A 22,894-nucleotide genomic window follows, 5' to 3' on the forward strand; every position below is an offset into this window, starting at 1 on the left:
TAAAATGATTTAACAAGAGTATTACGTTATCAAAGGTGGTCTGTCTAATGTCGTCAAGTCAAAGTTTCTGAGTAGCTTATCTACCTTTCTGTCGTCTATGAAATATCCCACGTGATTCACATCATTCAGAAGCGATAGTATCTGTCACACGTAAGGCCGTGAAATAATGATCTGCCACTTTTTTGTGTATAACTACAGCATCGGTTTCAAAGTGTGGGCATCTCGACGCTATATGATCAATACATGATCTCTTGAGCCGGCAAGCTACAAGTTGTTCACGGGCGAAATCATGTATTAGATGTACCAAACCATGGGCTGAAAGTAAATCTACATAATCAGCGACTCCGTGTTTTCTTGGTTTGGCGATATCAAACAAAATGTTGCCCTAAATTTCATTTTTAGGCAGCAGAAGCAGGTCTGAATAAGAACGATAGCATCATTTCTTTCTCTCGCTTGCTGGCATTCCACTACCTACTGCCATGTACCTACCCGTCCAACAAGCCACTCTCATGAAAACTGTCGAGAAGGTTTGCATCAGTGTTCACAGTGTGCTTAACGGCGTGCACCTGCGTTGATGGTAATTCAGAAATGTCAGCTAGTTGCACTTTGTCACCATCAGACGAAAAAAAAAAAAACAGCAGTCTTTGTAACAGCCGATTATGTTTCATTTAAGATAACATGCCGACTATCAACTATCAAAACTCATGTAAGCCCATCGTTAGAAATTTGCAGAAAATGCAGTATCGGAAATGGCTCCATATTTGGAAATGGCATCATATTTTCAATATACTGTTGCTTTGCTTATTCCATTGACGGCATTGGAATAACAAGGAAAAAAGGGCGACTCATTGGCAAAAAAAATGGTCATGAAACTAACCAGTACACATCGCGTTCACGGTGTTGACCTAAGTCACAGAATGGGGAAACAGCATACTGGATAGATGCGATGCACAGGAAGCCGGTTATACAACTATATTAAACAGCCAGGACTAAAATTAAGATATATGTTTTATGATAATTCAAACCGTTCTGTCCGAATGTAGGCCTGCGATTATGAAAACATGGTTTTGTAAGAGCAAATTTGCCTATAACGGCTATCCGTGCGCATTGGTGCCGCCAAAAATGTTTTTCGGGGGAGGAAGCCGGTGGAATTTTGATGCGCAGAAATTACGGGGTGGTGGGAGACGTGTCCAGTGTGTGCTGCATTCCTGGCTACGCCCACAGTGTCAGGAAATAGTCCAGGAACGGTGGACCATCTTGTGTTGGCACGTTGAAGGATCCATCCAGAGGCAAACGTGTCCCATGCCAAGGGCTAGGTTTTAAAGGCATTGGGAAAAGTCGTATAGACCTGGTGGTGGATAACAGTAGAAGGCGGCAGTCATGCAGTCATTACCCTGATTGAGCCAAGAGAAAGTACGTTTCGCGTTACCTTGTACTCCCGTTCCCGCGGCTGGTTAAGCATGACGGCATCGAAATGTGAGTCATGGTACCTACATAATTCTAAACGGTGAACTGATGACCAAATTTAATGTAGGTACGAAGAAATAAAGTGACCTTTTTTTTTTAAAGATCACCTGACCTCACAACACAACGCGGAGGTACGCAGGAAATGTGTGACGACTGTGAGCTGCCGAAATGTATGAAACTACTATGGTATTTAGCGCCAGCTTTCACGTCTTCAAATTCAAGTGCGGAGCGTCGGTGCGGTTATTTTACAGCAACCAACATGAAATATTACCAACAGCGATAGTAACCAACAATTGTACATTGCTCTTCCAAGTAATGTTTCCGCATTATATAATGTATAGAACGCTATGAAATGAACAGCAATGTTTCTCGTGACCTATTTTTGAGTGCCTCTTCACCGAAACTCGTCCTACGCGCAAAGTTTATACTAAAAGGGTATGCAGTATGCGAATGCTCGTTGACTTGAATTTTGCTAATATGACATACCCCATAGCCAAGTAGATTAAAAGTTAATTAGTAAATTTTGTAAATTTTATATATTGACTGCATGTTATAAACCTCAGCCAATTGATCACATACTCATCTAAAGAATAACAGGTCACATTCACTTTCGCGTAACACTGTTTGCCGTTTTTGACAAAATAACGCCGAGCTGTGTTCTAAATTTCCAAGAAAATGTGTTAAAGTAAGAAAGTTCAGCTTCTTGACTAAAATGCATCTTAAATACTGCCCAGCTCTTGTAGACCGCAACAAGGCCTCCACGACCAAAATTTAGTGTGGGGGCTGATATTTTAGCGTTGCCTTTCGCGTTCAAGCTTTACGCTTTCTAGCCCTGATAAAGGAGCCCGAACAGTGGCGCTGATATCAAGCAGCCAGCCAATCTACGAATATTGAAAACGGGTATGCTCTCTGCTGCGTTGTCTGCCCTGACAGTCCTGTGTTCGGGAGATGCGCTCGTGTTTTTATAGCAGACGTAGGTTAACAGTGGCGTAGTTTCAACAAGTGCTTATCTCTGGATGGTTCAAGTATATGCTCTGCTCCTTTCGAGAATAGCTATCGGAGTTACAAGCCTGGTGAATAAACTTCATGCACCTTGTGATTGGAGTCTGTGAGTGATTACCTGCACGGCAGATATTTTATTACATTTGCGACTATTCCCGCTCACTCTATAACAAATACTCTGGCTTATCTAACGTCGTGCGTGCACGCCTTTAATCCTTTGATACGCTATGTACACAATTCTGTACACCAAGATATTCCATCAACATCAAAAGAATTGATTAATGTAAGGATATTTAAAATGCGTCCAGTACATCTTGAAACGCTTCTGATTAAAATAGTGCTGCAAGTTTGAATTACACAAGCATTTGTTTTAGTAAAACGAATATGAAGGTAAATGGTTGTGCATTTTGCTTGGGGTGAGTATGTCATTGTATGTAGCGGGTTCACTTATTTCATTGTTTTTCACTGTGTGGTGCCAGTCATAGTTTTCGAGTGACTGGATAGGTGCTTTTAAGCCTGATAGACATGAAATAATTGATGTTCACATATCTGATGTACCGGCAGTGAGTTTTCGCATGGAGTCCACATTCCGTAAACTTGACAAAACTCACTTACGAACTGAAAACTCTTAATCTAATGTGCAGCTGTAAGCATTTTATGATTCTGAAGCTCTAGGAAATGCGGTGAAAGTAAGTTTTCGATCAACACGACTAATTAGCGTCCGGAATGAACAAAACACAGTAAAGATGCGGTGTCGAAATTACGTGAAATGGCAGTATGTGCATGTCGCAGCCTGCCGCATCTTCCATTTTTAGGCGATAGATGTTCATTACGTGAAGAAACTGCAATGACTATGTTCCACTAACAAGATTTTTCTGCAGGGTGTCAATGTCGACTGGGACCATCCAAACGACGCCTGCGACTTCACAGATGGCTCGAACATGCACGAGATAGTCCAACGTTTAAGCGACCAGCTAGTTCCCGTGCTGATAACGGTGCCACCAGACGCCGATATTGTGAAGCACCAATACCGTCTGTTCACAAGCGGACACTACAACATTAAATATATCATCGTCGCTACGCATAGGTAACGTACAAACTACTCCTGTGAAACGTCATCCGCACAAAATATAAAAGTATTGCACAGTGTTCGCTGTCATAAGGAAAAGAAAATGGGTACAGTAAAATAACCTTAGAGCATACAAAATAAGGAAGGGCAGTGCGAGACGCCGCTCATTGTTGACATACTCGTATGCAATATTATTTTAGCATACAACCGGCGTTTAGCTATTTCCTTGTCCTAGCAAAGGCCTTCAGTAGAGTAGTTTTAATAGCGAAGCTGTTCGAAGACGACCCTTCGCCGTCAATTTAATCTATTCTCTATGATTTGTTCAATAAATGCCCGCTGGTTGCTGAGCCTGTCCCCTTGGCGGTGGATGCTGATAGTAGCTTTCTCTTCCTCTATTGCACACTTTTTCACCCACACCTTTCTATACATTTAATTCTTTCTCCTAATCTACCGCCGGCCCCCGCCCTTCTTTCTCTTTTTCTACTCTAATCCCACCCATCTTCCAACCCAATCTTTTATTTCCTATTTCATACCTGCGATACTTTAGTGATGCAGGTGGGGTGTACTTCACCCCTTCTCACATTCTGTCCGTCCGGCGGTGTCACGCAGTCACGTGACCGGGAGAGGATGATAGCCGCGCCAAAGGAGGGCAGGTCACGTGACAAGCAGAGGAGGAGAGGCGCGCAGGGGTAGGAGGGGACCAATGAGATGCCGCGCTGGGCGCTAGGAGGAGAGGCGATGGGTACAAGACGTGTTTCTGTGCGGCATGTCCTTTCGGATAACGAACGCGCATCGCAGCTGGGCTGCGATGCAACTATGGGAAGACCACGAGTAGTGCGTACTCCTGAGGAAAGGCTGCCTACCGCGAGTTTCAGCGAGAGTTGGCTCGTTGCTTGTTATCATTACTGGCGCGCAAAAAGGGGCGGCGCCACTTGCACGCGAAAAAGAGCACGCCAGAAGAGAGAAACTTCACGCGAAAAAAAAAAATCACAGCATATCCACGAAGTGAATGATGATGAGTGGGCGAAGCACCGGGGGATCATTCGGGTAAACCACAGCTACGGACGAGAGATAAAGAGAGCGCGCGTCGGGAACGAGAGAGAAAACTACACCATCTTCCCGTAGGGGAACCCTGAGTAGTATGCGAAGCAGCCATGGGGTCGACTCAAGGTAGTTTTATCAGCTGTATAAACTTGGACATGCAGCAGCACCAGCAACGCGCAGAACTGTTGTCGACGCCGTCGGCGTTTTGCCCGCGTTCGCACCGAAAGCGCGCAAAGTGTAACCGGAACCGGAAGTGGAACCGGAACCGAAACGCCATCTAGTGAACACTTCATAAAACTACAGGTGGCTACGGACACACAACGCCATCTATTGAGAAATTCATAAACTAGAGGTGGCTACATGCTGCTACTACTACTACTACTACAGAGGAAGGAATGACCCACACCCTAAGGAGCTTCGCCCCTAAAAAACAGAACCGCAAACATGTAGCAGCACCAACGAGGCAACTCGCAGACATGCTGCCACGTTCGCGCCAAACGCGCGCGGTGTCCGTGCCTGCAGCCGATGCCTCTGGCGGTGGATCGGCAGGTTTCGACCAGAGAACTGGACACTCGTCGAGTAGCGTCGGAAGTCGCTGCTTCTTGTGGCCTCGCAATGTATCAATATAATGTAACCTCCTGTTGTAGATCGGTGTTAACTTGTGTTTACGCATTTGCACCACGTACAACACGTACACAAGTAACACTTGGCGTAACTAATACAGCTTCGCTTTTCGACCATCTTCACGGAGTGGAAGCTCCCTTTTCTTAATATTTGCTCGCACAAAACCTAACGGCCGTTTGCTTTCTCTAATGAGTGATATTAGGCTATTTTGGCAGCTCGTCACGCATGGGAGATCTGAGCGTCTTCTGCAAACAGATTCGATTCAACATCAAATGACTCCTTTCAATTGTAAACGTGGAATACCAATATTAGAAAATTTATATTGATAGGCTTGAAGTCTGGAGAAGGCTCTTTCTCCGGAGGTTTGCTTGCTTGCTTCCTACGGGGGATTGGCCAATCGACGCAGTGGGTATGCGCCATGGTATGGGAGGCAAGCAAGAAAGCAAGCAAGCAAGCAAGCAAGCAAACCTCTTTTTTCAGCACTTTTCCTTTCACCCCTTTCGTGAAATGGGGTGCATTACTGAACAAAAAATATAGTTGATTACAGCTTCTACTTGGTACAACCTTTTCCAGCTACACGTGTTGACATTTACTGTATATATATATATATATATATATATGTGGTATAATCACCTTCAAATGAAAATACATTTGCAGTATAGATGTCGCAGAATCAGCTAAGGTTTCTCGCACACATTAGAGCATGTCTAAAAATTAAAAAAAATTGGGTGTGGCACCTCCAGGCACACTTAAGAACACTGGGGCTTTGTTTGTGCGTCCCTTCACTATGTACTGCATTGTTTCACCTCCTCTTTTTCACTTCACTCAGCTGTTCCCTACAACTCTCTCATGTTTAAACCGGCGATGCGCAAGAAGAAACGGGCACATCCTCGTCCTGGGTGTATTTCACGCTCTTCTGCTCCCAATAAACCCTTACCAGCTAGCCCGGTTGTCACTTCTACTGTTACGCTCGGTTTTGATACGACGCTTCAAATATTGTATCTGAAGAGCGGAATTAAGCCTATATTGTTCATGCACCACGTGATTGTTTCGATAAAATGCAAGCTACAAGGAATCGATCCTGACTATTTTTTATTGTAGAATTTTCGGTGAACACTGAACGCAGGCTGCGAGATGTAGGACTCGTATCCTGTACCGGTGGTCAGAAGAGAGCTGTCCTGGCGTACTGGTCTGTCCGCAAAGTCTTGGAGCCGGTTTATTCCGAAAGAGTGATCCACAGCATAGCGGTGAGTTAATTTACACATGGGAACTCATGGCACAGCTAGGTGGTTGTGCGATCTAAAGAATGAAGTAGTCGCTAAAAAAAAAAAAAAAACTCTTTTTATTATGGGCTCTGGGCTGGTATACAAAAAAAAGAAAACTTAGGCTAAAATTTCAATTTTTAAATTCACAATTTTTTTTATTGTTTAAAGTCGTACAAAATCAGCAAGGTTTATTTTTTGTTGTTTTGTACTTAACCACACTTAACACATGATTGCATTGCCCCCCCCCCCCCTCCTTGTCTAATGCCTTCGGGCCTTCAAGGTGATAATAAATGAAACGACATGAAATAAAACTGAAAAAAAAAACTGTTCGTAAGTGCGAAGTAGAGGAATCCCTTATTGGGCCAGATCTTTATAGAAGGCGGTGGGTAAATGACGAAGAGCCGTGGAGAACAAAAGCTTCCTAAATTAGACATTTGATGCAGAGTAATGTGGGTGCTTCTGTTCAACGGGTACACTTACTTCATTTCTAAAATAGGCAATGGAGATAAGTTTTCATCTATATGCAGCCGTGACGTAGTTGTGCGCCCGCGTCGGATGCGAGAGGTGGTGGGTTCGATTGAGACCGCCGCCGGGCACCCACTGGTTCAAATAGGCGCAAGTGTACCCGGCCCGGCTTTTGGCTTCCTTCAGGAAAGGATTCGTATAGGTTTGGGAAAGGAGCCTCTGCCCCAAATTGTCGTCGAAACCCTCGTGAGTCCAAAAAACAGTAGGCGGCCGAAATCTTTGACTTAGGTGTCTCTTAGTGGCATTCGCACCTCGGTGTTTGTGCTCTTCAGGTTAAATTCGTGTGTCTATGCTTTGAAACAATTATACGGGCACAGAGAACCATCATCTGTAGGTCTGCTTTTTCTTGTGGGTAGGCTGTGTTTGACCCGGCAGCTTCCTCGTCGACCGCCTCCATGGCGAACGCAACGCACGAACCGAACTCGGAGGAGCAAGCGAGCGAACGTCTTTCCCCTGGCACGATATGAGGGCGAGGAGGGAGGGAGGGCGAGGAGGAAGCACAGCGTGCGCGCCACTTGGCGGAGCGTGGCCCCCTAGCGAGCGGTGCACGAAGCGCACCTTATGCGCCCTCTCCAATGCGGACGTCAGAGGATGTAACGAGCGCGCGTGCGCATATGTTGCGAGCAAGCGATCGAGCGAGCGAGCAAGTGCGCGCTGGGAAAGGAGAAGCGAGAAAGTAGGGAGTGACGTCATATCCGCTCTTCGAGGCAGATGTTCAGTCTATGCCAGGCAACTGCTTTCTAATAATTAGCCGGTTAAATATCATGTCACTTTCTTATGCGTGACGTCATTAGTAACGTTATTATAGTTTCTACTGACTGGTGTCCACGAATTTCGCCTAAATCGTGCTCACGTGGCGGGTCTCTAAAGTCGATTATTCTGTGCTTTTATGTGCGGTAATCAGGGATATTTAATTGTCTAATTATTCCAGTCACTTCAGTAACTCAACTTGTACATAAACGTATGCTCTGATATCATACCTACAATGAAACCCGTGAAGTGTGTACTGTACTATTGCTTTTCTATATTTTCTGATTTTGAATTTCGTCCCCGGTCGTCTTAAGAGGTGAACGAGGAGTGCTGCGGAATAAACAAGAGTGTCACTCGATGCTCGTGCCACACACACAAAATAATAATAATAATAATAAGTTGTGTTTAGGCCGTTCCCATGGCGGCCATTTCCCATGTGGCGCCCAAAATGCACCTATTGAGTTGGGGGCGCCTTCGGGTTGGGGACGAAGACCAGCGGCCGCACTTGCCTGCCAGAGCTGCGGCGGATGCTCAACAAGGCCGTCTGTGGTCGGACAACCAGGCGTCCAGAGATAACTCGCAAATCTCTATTGGGCCTCTTTTTCGAGTTGTGAACCCCCACGAGAGCCGAGCACGAGGTCAGGGAACATCTCTACCCATTGGAAAAAACTGATGGGTTTCCGGCGGCACCGGAATTTGAACTCGGTACCTCCCCCCGTATACGAGGCAGATGCTCTGCCGCTCGGCCACCGCTGTGGTGCGCGCAGGGCTGACAGAAAGAGGCGACACTGAATTGCGCGTTATGCCAGATTTTTCGCAAAATGTGTTCGAAATTTCCTAAAGATAGAATAAGATGATACAATAAATGATGTTATCTGGATGTTGTTACCACACAGTCATATGTTTGAATATGGCTTCATGTAGTAAATAAAGAAGCTTTCTTTGTTTTTTACAAAATAGCTGTGGGATTCACGTCCATGGGACTTGAACCGGGTCATCCTGGGAGCTCGTAACCTTTTACAGAAATTCAAGAAATTAACGCTGTTAAATTTTACAGCCTGACGAATCGCGGTCATTGAACACAGAAACGCGTAATTGAAGAGCCGAATAGCTAGGGTGCCTCGATGCCCAGCGCCGCCGTCCAGGGTGGAGACAACCCCGCTGGCGCCGCCATATTATGTCACACGAGCTGAGACTCAGCTACACTTGCGTTCATTAAGTGTTACTCGCGGCGCGCTTCCAAGTGCTTTGCCTTGAAGAGGATTTTTTTATCGGTGTCCTATCTGCATATCTTTATAACCAATAGCCGTTAACTCGTCGAAGGTCGAAGACGTATATGTATGGCGCCGGGAACATGCCCCAAGTTGCCTAATTCAATCACATTTAATATGCCGTGTGTATGTTTAAAATACGCACTATTTTTTTTTTGCGCTTCGATGCTTGGTATATAAGGTTTGCGACCCCCTGTGTGTGGAAGTTTTTCTTTTTCGCTGTTGTATTTTGGTTTACACGTCACGCCTCCTTTACCGTAGCCAGCCACTCGCGCACGGCGGTTAGTTTCCCTTGCGTTGCGCGTGCTCTTCGCGTTCGTTGCAATTATTTGACGATATCTACGCGTAATTTTTGCTTTTTTTGCCTACAAAACTGTGTGCTGACAGGATTAAGCTGGTGTAAAAATAACTGCGATGTGAAAATAAGGTTTAGTCAGTGCTGTAGAGAAAAATGTAACGTAACTTGTCTGTGTCAATCTTGCGTAGTACACACAAGAAATCAAACGATGCACAAAATACATTTACCTATAATGTCTAGTACAATCAATCATGAAAGAGATATGTACATGAAAAATTATATGTACTGTGTGGCGCCTGAAGGTTATGTTGAAAGACGAGATAAAAAAATTAATTCGCAAGGTAGGCTCGACACACAATTCGGGATAGAGAGAGATTTTTTTTTATTTATTCATTACATGGGGGGGGGGGGGGTTCAAGTGAGTACATCAACCTTATTACACACAATATAAATCGAAAACAAGAATGCAAACAAGAAAACGCAACCGCGGGTAATATTAATCAAGATAGCCAGCCAGATATCCAGGCAGAATACATACATCAGCTACCATCGAATACGTCGCATCAGCCAAACACATCGATGGCGAGTACAGAACATTTCATAAATAACCATTAGAACACTAATAACGACATTGAAAAAATAAACAACACTGGATACATATCACGTACAAAAACCGTAAATGAAACTAAGACAGTCAAATACAGATTAGCAATGTTTTTCACTTCGAAAATATAGTCTATGATGATGTACACTCTAAGCCAAAAGAGACTAACGGGGGTATATGGGTTAGTCCTTTGAGGGACTAACTGCGTTGCCACAACCATTACTCCCTTTAGGGACCAACGGCAAGGGGATGAACTGTTAGTCCCCTAGCAGTTACTCCCTTGGAGATTAACTTTTGGTCCCTCCAGTTACTCCCTGGAGGATGAAATGTTAGTCTCCCCAGTTGCTCCCCAGAGATTAAATGTTAGTCCCACCAGCTGCTCCCCGAGGACTAAATGTTGGTCCTTGCAGTTACTCTCCGAGGACCAACTGCTCATCCTTCCAGTTACTCCCCAGGGGATGAACTGTTTAGTACTCCATATTGGTGTTACTCCTTATAGGGTTAATTTTTTGTCTCGAACATGCTTTTCAGAGGCCCAAGACATGAGCAGAGCTGCTTGGGCTGGGATTTTTTTTTTATCTCGAACATGTTTTTCAGACACAGAACAAGAGCTGCTTGGGTGCTTGTAACATAAAATATGGAGAAAATATAAACAATAGAACACTTTATTTATTTTTTTACAGTAGCAACGTGTGTGACACGCGCACAAGTGGAGTTGGCCACACACCACTGTTAACACCGACCATGTGGCATATGGTCAAATGTTCTTTGTGCCTTTGGCGCAAAAACAATGTCGAATATCCAGTAAAGGGCAATCTGCGTGGCAAGGCCAGAGACAAGGTCATCTTCGTCAATCTTGATCGATTCGAGCTGTACATGGAGGGCTCTTGCTTGCAGCAGGCTAGTTCCCTCGTATTTCACCGTAGGCATATGATGTGACGCATCCGGGTGCTGCAAAAATAAATGATAGGGTTGTAAGTGTCAAAGCCAACACATGATTATGAGGCACGCTGTAGATGAGTGGTCCATGCAACAGGTCTATTATCAGCATGCAAGTTACATATAATCTTACGTAAGGGGAAATAAAAGCCTCCATCCTCTCCTTCACAAGGCTTGACAGTCAAGCGCACAATCTGAAGCTGTAGGCTTCAGGTCTGAAACGAAAAGTTTTCACAAATTAGGCATGAACACCCTACACCACGATTGCAAGACCTCATATATGAACACAGGCATTGAAAGACAATTTACATTGCAATTACAGTGGATCCCCGATTATAAGGCTTTGAGGGGACCACACAAAACCGCTCTATAATCGGGGCATCGTATAATAAAAAAAACTTAAGAATATAGGCAGTGACGATGTCTTGCCCAAAAAACAGGTACAGACTGCCTGAATAATCCCACGGCACGAACCTGCACTGCTTGCAAGGAAGGTAGATTAAATTATTCAAAAATTGCGGTATTTATTCGATTGTAACACAAGTGTACTTTTTTCACAATTTTCGTTGCTTGAACCATGACCCTTGTGTTCATTCGAATAACGACAAAATTGACCATTTAAAACAAATCTACTAAATCCCACGATTTCTTGCGTTACGTTGGCAACCTGTAACCTTACGGCTCGATCCAATCCATGGACAGGTCGACCGAAGTGCTAACTTGTTTTTGGTTGGAATCGGCGCTGTTTTCACTGTGCTTGTGACTGGTTACGGTGCTGTAATACCCTATAACCTTTTGTGGTTCGACTCAGTTCATTCGCGGCATTATGGCAACGCAGCACATTCAGTATGACGGTCGCTTCGGGAGACGAGCAATTTTGATGGCCGAGGAGCTGGGAAAGAGGCCACACAACAAGAATACAAACATTTCTGATGCTGCTAATTTTTGTAATAGCATAACACTTCAATGTTTGAAACAGTAAGGCGGTGCACAAGGAACCCGAGAGCAGATTCAGAAAGCGTTCGTAAGCAAGAATTTGTAAAAGTGGTGATTGGTCAACCAGGGGGATCGGTCCACCCATGAAACAGGATGCAGAAACCAGGGTGCTGGCCAGTCAAGAAGTGCTGTTATGAAGGCTTGCACATAGAGAGCTTTGTGAATTTAAGTCGACTCATTTGTGCTAGCCAAAACAGATGTCAAAGGGTACAAGATGCTGTTAGTAGTACCAACATAAACAGAGCTTCCAAGTTGCCTTCCAGAACCAACAGAACAAACTCCAACAAAAACAGAGAGAATTTATTATGGCAATGAAAACAGCAAAAGCACAAACACAGGACATTCCACATCGTCAGTGCCACCATAGCTATAAGTCAAGATACATTTACTGGCTATTGCGTACAGCTGCACTTTGTTCCAAAAATTAATCATCCGTGTTGTGAACTACTTTGGCTGTATTGGTTTCCACTCGACAAAGAGCAGCAGTGTCTGTGGATTGCTAACAGCAATTGGAAAATCTTCTATCTGATCACTTGGCGTGGAAACAAGCATAGGAGTGCCGGTGTACGGGCAACCCAATGCAACCCTGAGAAATTTAAGTGCCAGCCGTTATAGAATATTTGCATGAGCTACCGGCATAGTTCTCATGCATTTCAAGTCCACTATGTCATGCCTATGTCGGCCTATGTCCACTATGTCACACCTATGTTGGTGCTCTCCCAGGCACATGTTGAGGCACCGGCCAGTCTGCCCCATGTAAATCTGACCAAATATACACATGATCAAAGGAATAGACCACACAACCCCTGATGGATGCAAGACAAGTTTTGTGGTATCTTTAACTAAGCAAGCCTCCCTTGCCTGGATGTCTTTCTCAATTCGCTTGTGGATTGCTATGCACATATATAACCAGAAAGAAATAATGTAGACAGGATATGCACGACAGTCCGTAAGTGAACTGTGAAAGGCGAGCAGGCAAGCAAGCGAGGCTTCCTTGGTTAAAGGTACCACTAAATTTGTCCAGTGTTTGTCCGAGGCAGTGTATTGTACTCCTTTCACATGTGGTCAAATGCACATAGTACAGACTGGCCAATGCCTAAGTATGTACTTAAGATATTAACCATATTTGACTCAAAAGGCCAGTATGCTCATCCGTCTTGGCCGTGCATTCCAGCAATAGGACTTCTGGCCAGATTACACGATCGTCACCTATTTTTCACCTACAGTGGAAAATTGACACATGAAATCAGTGAGGCACACTGCATAAATAAAAAGACGTGTGCGCCAGCCCCATTAGTAATGGTCTGCCTTCTCTCACAGTGTAAATTTTGTCCTGAAAAGTTACATGAACTGACCGGCAAACTCAAAAGGACGCTACAAATTTCACCTAGTGGACACGGCTGGTTCTCAGAAAATGCACAAATACAGGGATGGGTATCTGTTGGCATACTGTAGTAATAGTTGGCGCAAGTTAGCTTCGACATTGCTGCCATACTTCAGCTGTCGCAAGGCTACACCTTCACATTTCATTTCAAGAAATTTAAGCTCATCATATGTGTATTTGCCAGTGGCAGTTAATCTGAGGACAAGACAGAAATTATTGTAAATAGCAATGCTAAAGTAACAATGGTAAGCAAAGGTAAGCACGCTGCACACTTAGACCTGTGACATATTTGGCACACTACAGTTCGAATTCTAACATGCACAAAAACTGCACATGTGTGTAGCATAAACAGAGAAAAAATACAGAAATAAAAGCTACAGCATAAAGAACAGTTTCAAAACAATAAAACCAAAATAAGGAGAGTAATATACTGTGTGCAAAGCAAAAATAAGTGAACTTGCAGCCAAGTGATTGAAGCGAGAAAAACATGCTAAACATCAGGACATGTTAGGTTTAGTTTTATATAGAACACAATAATGTGTGCATAATGTTATGAACACAAATAAGCAGCAAGTTGAATAACATTGCATAACTATTTAGCCTATTTAGTAAGCTGAGTTGAGTAATATGTCGATAAGCTTATACACAAATCATACTGAGATCGTAGTTTCTGGTACACGTACACTTCATACATACCTGACATGACATCCAGATTACACCCTGTGCTGCTGTAGCCATGGCTGCGGGATCCCTGCATTTCCCTGCCATTATGTTGACACTGCTATAGGGTCACGGTCTCACCACTGCAAAATGAGTAGTGTGTTAACTTATAGCATTGATTGGCACAATAAAACTGTCATATTGTGAACACATGTAAGGTGCACATAAAAACATGTCTGGACTAGTGCAGGGTGGCAACGGAGCACAAGGTCGAGTCACTGAAGAATGTCATGATAATAGGGACCCCTTCATCAAAGTAAAATTTTGAACACGCACGCAGCAGCACATACAAGAAATGTTTGTTTACATACTAGAGTTTGCTTTCATGACTTAGTTTAAACAACTTTCCCCTGCCATGTTTAGTTACGTCAAAGTTATGGCAACACCCCTTGTTTTGAAAAGAAAGCTGTACTAGTAGCAAACTGTGACTGCTTACATTCTCGTTTTCTCCTCAAACTGCTCGTAAACCGAAAACCTGGTAAGCATAGATTATTTACAACGTCGAAGAGTTTATAAGCGAAAAAACGTAATTGCCGTAATAATCGGTGAAGAGACAGATCAGTCGTTATTATGCAACTTCAGCAGAAAAGCGGAAGCGCACGTACAGGTGAACACGATTATTTTCGAACGTAATTTTTCTCATCGGAAGAAAACGCTTATCAGGATATTCAATTTCGCATCAAAGCAATAAATTTGCGTAACTAAATTCTGACAAACAGCGCGCAGCATGCACAAGCACAGGTTTCACTGTTGTCGCAGAAGTTCAATTTCCTACGTTCGCAAGGTACGCTATGCACACGCGAGGAGCACGCACAACACACGTGTACTTAGCAAGCACGACTGCTTACCTTTTCAATGGTACGACGCTCTCCAAGTTGCCGGTGCTGCGTCGACGACATTACTCCCATCATAGATGTCGCTGCGTAGTGGACGAGCTGAGGCACGCTAACAATACGCATTATTTTTTTTTCGACGTCCACCCAACTTTCCACGACAACCAGACAAAGGCCACGACATAAAAATCGTTGGTCCACATTTGCCTGGCGCGCCACGCATACGGCGAGTTCGCAGCGAGACACGAGGTATCTTCTGACACTTTTGTGCACGCTAACTACGTCCCGCTTCATTACAGCAAACACAAAAACACACGATAGAGAAAATATATCGTAAGCAGCGCGGTTGCAGCTCGCACAGACGACCGCCATCTTGAAGACTGAGGAAAAACAACAGCGCCACCTGCATACTTGTGAGGTTGTTGTGGCCTCCGTGATGCCAACAATATTCACCAGTAAACTCATGTTTTGTGCCGTGTTACGCCCAGCTACGTATATATGTTGCGAGGCAAAACAAGCCACCGAACAGTCCACATTTTACGCTATAGTTTATCGTAGAAATAAATTCTATGACGTATTTTCTTTCTTTTTTTTGGATTGCTCCGTGGTCTGCAGCCAGCAAAAGCATGGCCTTAGAGATCGGGTTACGTTATCCTTTGAAAGCCGTCGCTGGGGCGTGAGTTGAATGATATTGACTGCCTGCGCAGTCACTTCGTTTTAGATAACTTCCGGCTATCGTTAACATCAGCTGTAGGCTCAGAAATTGTCGAAACGATCTCTGCAGTGTGCCTCAATCGTGGTTTTCGCATAAACCTCAGCATTGCTTTTAAATCAACATTTTTGGCAAACTATGTAACACTGCGATTTGCCTGTAAATTGTGCTCGATATGATAGACTAATAATCTGTATTATTAGCCTCCCCCCGCACCCCCCCCCCCCTCCCCTAAAAAAAAAATCAGAGCCCTTCCACTATGTGAAGATCGAAGACCAGCTATGGTTCTCGCTATCTGCTGGTTCTCGTGGTTCTCGCTATCTGCTGTTTGTCGCGACGTTGTACGGGGTGCCGCGTAGCTTCGCATTTTATTGCGATGTTCTCAGGCTATTTTTGTTGCAGGTTGTTCGTTAATGCACTGACTCGACTGCAGCTTCAGCCGCTGACGCTTTGGTGCAACCATTTACTTCATTTGTGTGCATGCGTATCTATTTGCAAAACGTAGTCCCCCTACGCCAACCCGCAAGAAAATCTGGCTCGTGAATAGACATGTGAGCGCGTGCAAATGCAGGAGGCAGTATGCATGCGGCGTTCTGTAGGAGAGCAACGGTTGTACGACGAGAGCAAGCGTTGCCGTTCGTCCTTCCGTTGCTCCCTTTCAAACCGGAGACTAAACACTTAGTCCTTCGATTTTCGACATGTCAGCCATCTTGTTCCAGTTGGTCCCTCTAGGGACTAAATGTTAGTCCTGAGGACTAAAAACTGCAGTTACTCTCATTTTCTCCATTTTTGGCTTAGAGTGTAGGTGAATGACGTTATCACACATGTCGTATACAGCATAGGATGCAGGCAGGTAAATGTTCTGAATAATTTTTGAGTATGATGCATATTTTTTAAAAAGTTTGCAGCACCAAGGAATGAAAGGAATGAAACGAAGTTGTAAGGTACCATCATACCCTAAACGTGATCTTAACAACATCGGTAAAAAAGACTAATCATCTAATACCATAACTCGCATTGGGCGAAAACGATATCACAATGTCTCCGCAGTCCCGATCCACAGACTACGGTAAGTAGTTGCAAGGCCACGCACCGCTTCGTTTGACCCACCGACCTCAGCCACGGGACCGAAGTATTTCTGGGTAAAACAACGCTGAGGATTGGTTTTCCTTTTACCGCCACTGTATATCGCTCCCGAATTGTTGTCAATTTGCCCCTCAGCAATTAGGTAGTGAAATTCATCGCCAAAATGGCGGTTCAGGCTCTCGGAGGCATGGTAAAATTTGCAGTTCACTAAGGGGTCAGCTAACGACAGAAGGTACAGGAGGGTTTGGGGCCGTCTCACCTCTTCTTGCGTGGCCGTCGGCCTCAGACGCACGGAAGCACATAGGAAATCTCGCAGACCATAGCATTTGCTTACGCCCTATTTCTTCATTCGCTGAATGGCGCTCGTCAACCAGAACGTAAATATATCTTGGCTATTGAAGAGAGTACTTCAGGTATAATTTTAATCCCTAAAGAAGCGAGTGTACACTTTCTGAAGCTACTTTTGTAATTTTTCGCTAAAACTGTTTTTTGTAGAGCGCTAATAAAGTACTAACGCACCTTTTTTAACAGCCAAGCTCTTTAAGCCAGTCGTAATTTGTGGTGCGTATCAAGAAACTACCAAGAGAGAAAATAAACTTTCTTGTCGAGGCGGGATTCGCACCCGCGTATCCCCGGTCCCAAAGCTAGCGTCGTAACCACTGGGCTATACAACCATGCTTGCAGAACATGCATTTATGCGAACCATATTATTGCGTTAGAGCGTTGTCGTCTTCGTCCACAGCTGGCGCGTTCGTACGCTCGTGCTCTGCAAGGTGAATAGGTTTCGCGCGCTATGAGAGCGAGAGAGAGAGACGCATTCACGGAGCGGGTCTCCTGGAACGCGGTGTCCGCACTGGAACATGGTGTGGGTGTTGCAAGCTACGCTATGGAACGCACAGTGACGGCCGTAAGTCCGAGACCCAAGAAAAGAAATTATCGGCCGCGCTTCGCTGTTTCAAGCGTCGCGCGGTCGAGTGCAAGGTTAAGCGATTTTTTTTTTTTTTTTTTGAGGGCGAGCTGCGCAGCGCGAACTTAGAGTGTGATCTTACGCTACCGGTGACTGGATGCTACGCAGAACTTATTTCATGTATCATCTTGTGAAGGCCGACCGCCACGAACGGCAGTAAAACAAATCGAAAAGCGCAGCGCGGGCCATCTGGGCAATGGGCTTTCGTCTCCACGAGCTCGTTGCGCACCGACGCCATTGAGTAACGGGCGTCGAAGACTGACACAGAGCGTTATCTCGCACGCAAGTGGAAGGAACACACATGTTTCCCTCCCAACTACCGCAGAGCTCGGGCAGCGGAGAAAACTACCAGCACCACATTAGCGGTCGCGCTTGACAGTGACGAGGGACCTCGAACCCCCTTTTTGCGGTGCGCCTTCTCGCGACCGTCGCAGGCGTCCTCCTCGCGCGCGCCACGCGGCTGAGTGTGAACGGATTCACAACATCATGTTGCACCGATTACTTAAACGTGCGGCCTCCGCTAAATGGAGACAAAATACCCCGTCTCGTGTCCGACTTCCGCATCGGGGTTCTGGCGTCGGGCATTGGAATATGCGAGGTTCGGGTCTCAACACGGGCAGTTGGAATCGCGCGATGCCGACCGGATGCGCGGCCACCATTACTTTTCATGGGCGCGCTACCGCGTGCATCGGCGTGTGGTTTCTCAGAGCCACATGAGAGCACATCGGTTTTGTCTTGGATCATAGGCGCCGAGAGCATGTTTTCTTCGTCTTACAGTAGAGACAGTCCGCGTTTGGCTGGAAAACATTTCTCCCGTGCACCTCACTGTGAGGCTTACTCGAAAACAAGTGGTTGTTTATGACGCCGCATGACCCTCGACTCCTGGGAATCTGGTCACTTCGCGCACGTGTTCGAGGACTGGCGCCATGATTCCAACGCTTCCTCGCGTCTGGGTTTTGTACGTGCCTTTTGCTTATCACTTTGTTTACCAGCTGTGTTGACATGCCGTTTCTTGGAACTTTAGACAAATATGAGCAGCGTGACCCTCTCCCCTTTGTTATTGTATATTGTGTATTTTGGGTGAGGATTCTCACACTGTGAACTGTGCTAAAGAAAGTGTTCTTAAATGGTTGGTCGATCGGCTGGCCAATCACGCATGAAAGTATAAGTTTATTTTCCAGGTTCAACTGGAGGGTTTTCTGGCAAAAAGATGCCTGCGCAGCTTGACTGTGTCCAGAAAACCCCTACAAGCAGTAGCACATGAGTGGTACAGGAAATCCTCTACAAACACACATACAATAGTCACATTCAATAAAGAGAACATTCACCATTTATGCATAGCGAGTCTAATAATCTTTGCACAAAATTCGAACAATAAAATCGAAAATCAAAACGCTGAAATGGTCATACATACGTTCACAAATAATAATAGTAATAATCAAGCAATACATGCAGCATCTACAAGCGAGGACATAAAATCACATTTCAACAAAATATTTCCGCAGCTCAGCTTTGGCATATCATATTGTATGTTTTTACGTGTTTAGAACATGGCGCAGGTTATAAGACAACATTTGTAATTTATAATTAGTGCGAAAACGTGGTATATTCCATGTATTAGTAGTTCTTGTGTTTATGTTAGTACGACGCATGCCCAAAGATGCCAGGTTAGAATATAAATCTGCAATGAATGCCGTCGAAAAATACATTTTTGTAACAACTTAAAGTTATACAAATGATTTACTCGGACAATGTTATAAGCTTCAAAGGCATACTTGGAGGTAGTTGTATCATCAACATTGGTGATTATTAGAACAATTTTCTTTTGCAGTACGAGAACTTTATTTATGTTTGTTTTGGTCATTATGGCCCACACTAAACTGCAGTAGTTATGTTGAGAGAGAAAGTGCGTAATAAACTTGTAATTTACATTTCACGACATCGCGACAGTGCCCCCAAGGATTGGTGAACTGATTGACCAGTAACAAAACAAACGAACAGTGATTCGTCAGCAAACATTTTGGGCGGAGCGTTGGGTCTAGAAAATCAGGCTGCAGCGCTCCGATCAAGTAGAGTGGTTGTGGACCTGACTTCGGGTGCTAAGCACCATCGGCTCGGCCGCGATAGGGTTGCCCTATGTGGTCCAAACCAGTGTAACTCTCTGTAACCGATGTATCATTGCAACTAAACTTTGCAAGATCGTTATAAATAAAAGCTTTCTTCGTTGATAGAATTGCGTCTGCCTCCTTCGAGCCGAAGTCACCGGTTGAGCCACCTGTGCAGACCATCTCTGACGGTGCGTCCCGGACGCCGAGGTGGGGGTGAGAACCACGTATCATCGTCATCATCTTCTCGCAGCAAGAGAAGAGACCTTTTTTACTTCTTGATTGCCAAAATGTTCGAGCATGCTGCTATAGAGATACGCCAACGCCATTTAGTAACTGCTTATTGCCATGAAAATTACAGACTGCGCACCGATCATAGTGAAAGCGGCTTTGCGTGCTTGCTCAGCCATATCAAAACGTTTCTGCTAAGCACCTCTGTAGCTTACTTCTTACATTTAAGCAAGTGGTCGATGCGCATATAAAGTGGTCCAAAAGTATAAAACGTGTTTATGCTACTTTGATGAAATTCCTATATTCTGACACTGTAATGACAGTGAAGAACCAGACACTGCCAAAACTGTGCTTTACGAACTGGCTAAACTTCTGCACAATAAAGTGAGTAACGCTAAAGAAAATGACACGCCATATTTGCCCAGCAATCTTGTATGTAAAGCGAAGCTGTGGGAAACCGCCACTTTGTGGTCCATGAAGCAAGAATTTCGACGTTAGCATCCGATGGTACCGAAACCCATGTGACTACGTGGGGACGTCATGTTTGGCGTGATGACGAAACGTGATTACGTCATCATCTCAAACGTTGCCTGATGACTTCATCACACCTAGGTAGCGTGATGACATCATCACGTTTAGGGAGCCTACATGCAACGCCGTTTTAGGGTGCACCAACATTTTGACCGCTATTTTTCCGCCAAATTTGGTGGGTAGCCATTTTGGTCCCCAGTTTTTCTGCTTTTTTTTGTCACGCTCTGATGTACTCATGTTGCTACGCGATCTATTAAATTTCTTTAATTTAATTTTGCGCCAATGCGCACAAGAAACCTGCATACATATTTAATATACTTGCCTTTTCCTTTTATTTTAACGCATCAAACTTACTTTGCTATTGCACGTCGTGCGACACATATAAAGCAACAAGTTATAAGGCACGATGGCGTGCTCGTGGTAGGATTATCTCACGCCAAGACTGTGAACTGCATTAAGCATTGTCGTTGCCTTCCAGTTGTACATAATATATAAAGAGTGCTTTTCGAAGTGTGATGTAATAAAGACTGTCATTACTAGTGTTACTATAACGTAGACGTGCCATGTACGGCCCTCAGACGCGCCATTTGTCCCTGGCTGCTGAGGCCAAAGTTTATTAAAAGAAGTTAATTAATTCACGTCACCAAGGGTTGCGGGAAATGTGGTCTGTCAGCTGGTCTTTCGCCGTTTTGTGCCCCATATTTAACCCGCCAATTTAGCTTGCGGCGGCAAGTGCCCTTACAAAGGCTGTCACCACCCTAAAACGGCGTTCCATGTAGGCTCCCTAACCACGTCAAATGTTACGTTACGTGATAATGGCATCGTCACGCGACGGCATTGCATGATGACGTAATCTGATGGCGTAATCACGTCAAACGTGACATCACGAGATGAAATCTTCGTCAAGTGACGATGTCACCTTATTATATAATGTGATGCCTCTCGAAGAAGCAGCACACTGTGCGCCTCGCGCTTCGTTGCACAGTTGCACAGTCGCCGGGATCGGCCCACGTTTTCGTGCGAGTAAAGGTCGCACACGCGTACACGAAAACTCCCTATCAACTAGAGGCTAACAGCTTCACTGTAAAACACAACGATAGCAGCGCTCATGGTCGTCAGTCATAGAATTTGATCTGACGGGACAATTCAACGCCTCCTAGATAGCACCAGGCCTGTGCACTTCGATCCATTACGTCATGCTACTTTGCAAGGCTGCAATATAAACTAATGACAATGCTCCCGCACAAGCCGCGGTTATTTTTACGGCAACGCTTTCATCACGCCGGGCTTGGCAGTAAAAATTTCGGTCCCAGTAACATGACGTCATAAAGAAGAGTGCGCAGGCATGCTATCTAGGAGGCGTTGGTCAAGTTCGTTCGCTGCATCTGACACTGGGCTACATTCAAGAAAAATTGCTCGTGTTGGCCTAGGTTGCAGAGTGTACAACAGCGTTCTCGACGCGTGCAATCAGATCGCACTCTTTACACGGGAACTGCGAGAACGTGAATTTTCGCATACAATAGCCGGCGCTCTGCGGCTAGTGACGAATGGGTAACAGTGAAAATTCAGTGAGAAACTGCTACTACCATAAAGCAGAGCAATATACGCGCCGTAGTATTTTCTCCTACTGTCCTTCAGCACGTTCAGCGTCCAAAGTGTGGACATGCCTCTGTGCTGCTCCCATTCATTTAAATACTAAAAATGGCTACTTCGTCAGCAAAACAAGTAAAGTATTCGGCTACCTGGTACCTCGTAAACAAAAAATTGAAGGGCACTTAAGCTTCGCCTTTAAGAGCGGAACGCGATAGCATTCAAAGATTCCTGGCTGCTTATCGGGCTTTTTTCTCGTATATTACGGTCACAATCCGACGCTATCAGGGCTTTAAGTAGTAATTAAGCGGTACTTAAAATTTTTCTGACGGATTTTACTTTTAGAGATTCAATTTTTGTTCACTAACGCCTTGCGCCACGCGGAGGGCCTTTGTGGTCGGGGTGGTTCGGGATGATGTGGTTCGGCATGATTATTTCCGCCAGACGCCAATGTTTAGCGCTGACGCCGGATTTTCTGTGACACGGGGTCGTTAATGCTATCGCGTTAATTAGGCCCGTGTTCCCCCTGAACCCGAAAAGATTACCGCCATCCTCCGCTTTCCAAGCAATTCCCAGTGCGCCAAGGGCCTTAGTGGTGTTCTTAGAGACTGTTCGCACTTTCGCCAATTAATATGCGACTTAGGCACCATGGCGGCGCCGCTCCATCAACTTATTGATTTTGGAGCCCCCTCTGTGGGTTGGACCAATGCGAAGATGCTTGTGACCCCCTAAAACGTGCCCCAGCGTCTTACCGGTGCTGTCCCATTTCGTCCACACCGTCGCCGCTCTTCTGCATACTGACGCCCGCGGCCACGACATCGGCGCTGTTCATTTATGGTAGATTCGGCTGGTCATTATCGAGAGCTGCAGCATCGTGCGTT

At 45.0% G+C, this 22,894-nt stretch overlaps 1 protein-coding gene and 1 long non-coding RNA gene across 2 annotated transcripts in view; both read right to left on the bottom strand.

The window, feature by feature from the left end:
• Positions 1-1,462, bottom strand: part of LOC119445553 (transmembrane protease serine 9) — an 11,493-nt gene extending 10,031 nt beyond the window's left edge. The window contains exons 1-2 of the mRNA XM_037709820.2: positions 1,430-1,462; positions 490-566 (exon numbers count right to left, since the gene is read on the bottom strand). Of these exons, the coding sequence (XP_037565748.2) occupies positions 490-566; positions 1,430-1,462 (110 nt within the window). The remainder of the gene's footprint in view (positions 1-489; positions 567-1,429) is intronic.
• An 8,606-nt stretch (positions 1,463-10,068) lies between these two features.
• On the bottom strand, positions 10,069-15,188 carry LOC125943865 (uncharacterized). The gene is made up of 3 exons (XR_007465951.1): positions 14,807-15,188; positions 10,992-14,041; positions 10,069-10,870 (listed from the first exon to the last, which is right to left on the bottom strand). It is a non-coding gene; the product is annotated as an uncharacterized LOC125943865 (long non-coding RNA).
• Positions 15,189-22,894: the final 7,706 nt, after the last annotated feature.

This window comes from Dermacentor silvarum, chromosome 3, assembly GCF_013339745.2.
Source record: "Dermacentor silvarum isolate Dsil-2018 chromosome 3, BIME_Dsil_1.4, whole genome shotgun sequence".
In the NCBI taxonomy this organism is placed as follows: Eukaryota; Metazoa; Arthropoda; class Arachnida; order Ixodida; family Ixodidae; genus Dermacentor; species Dermacentor silvarum.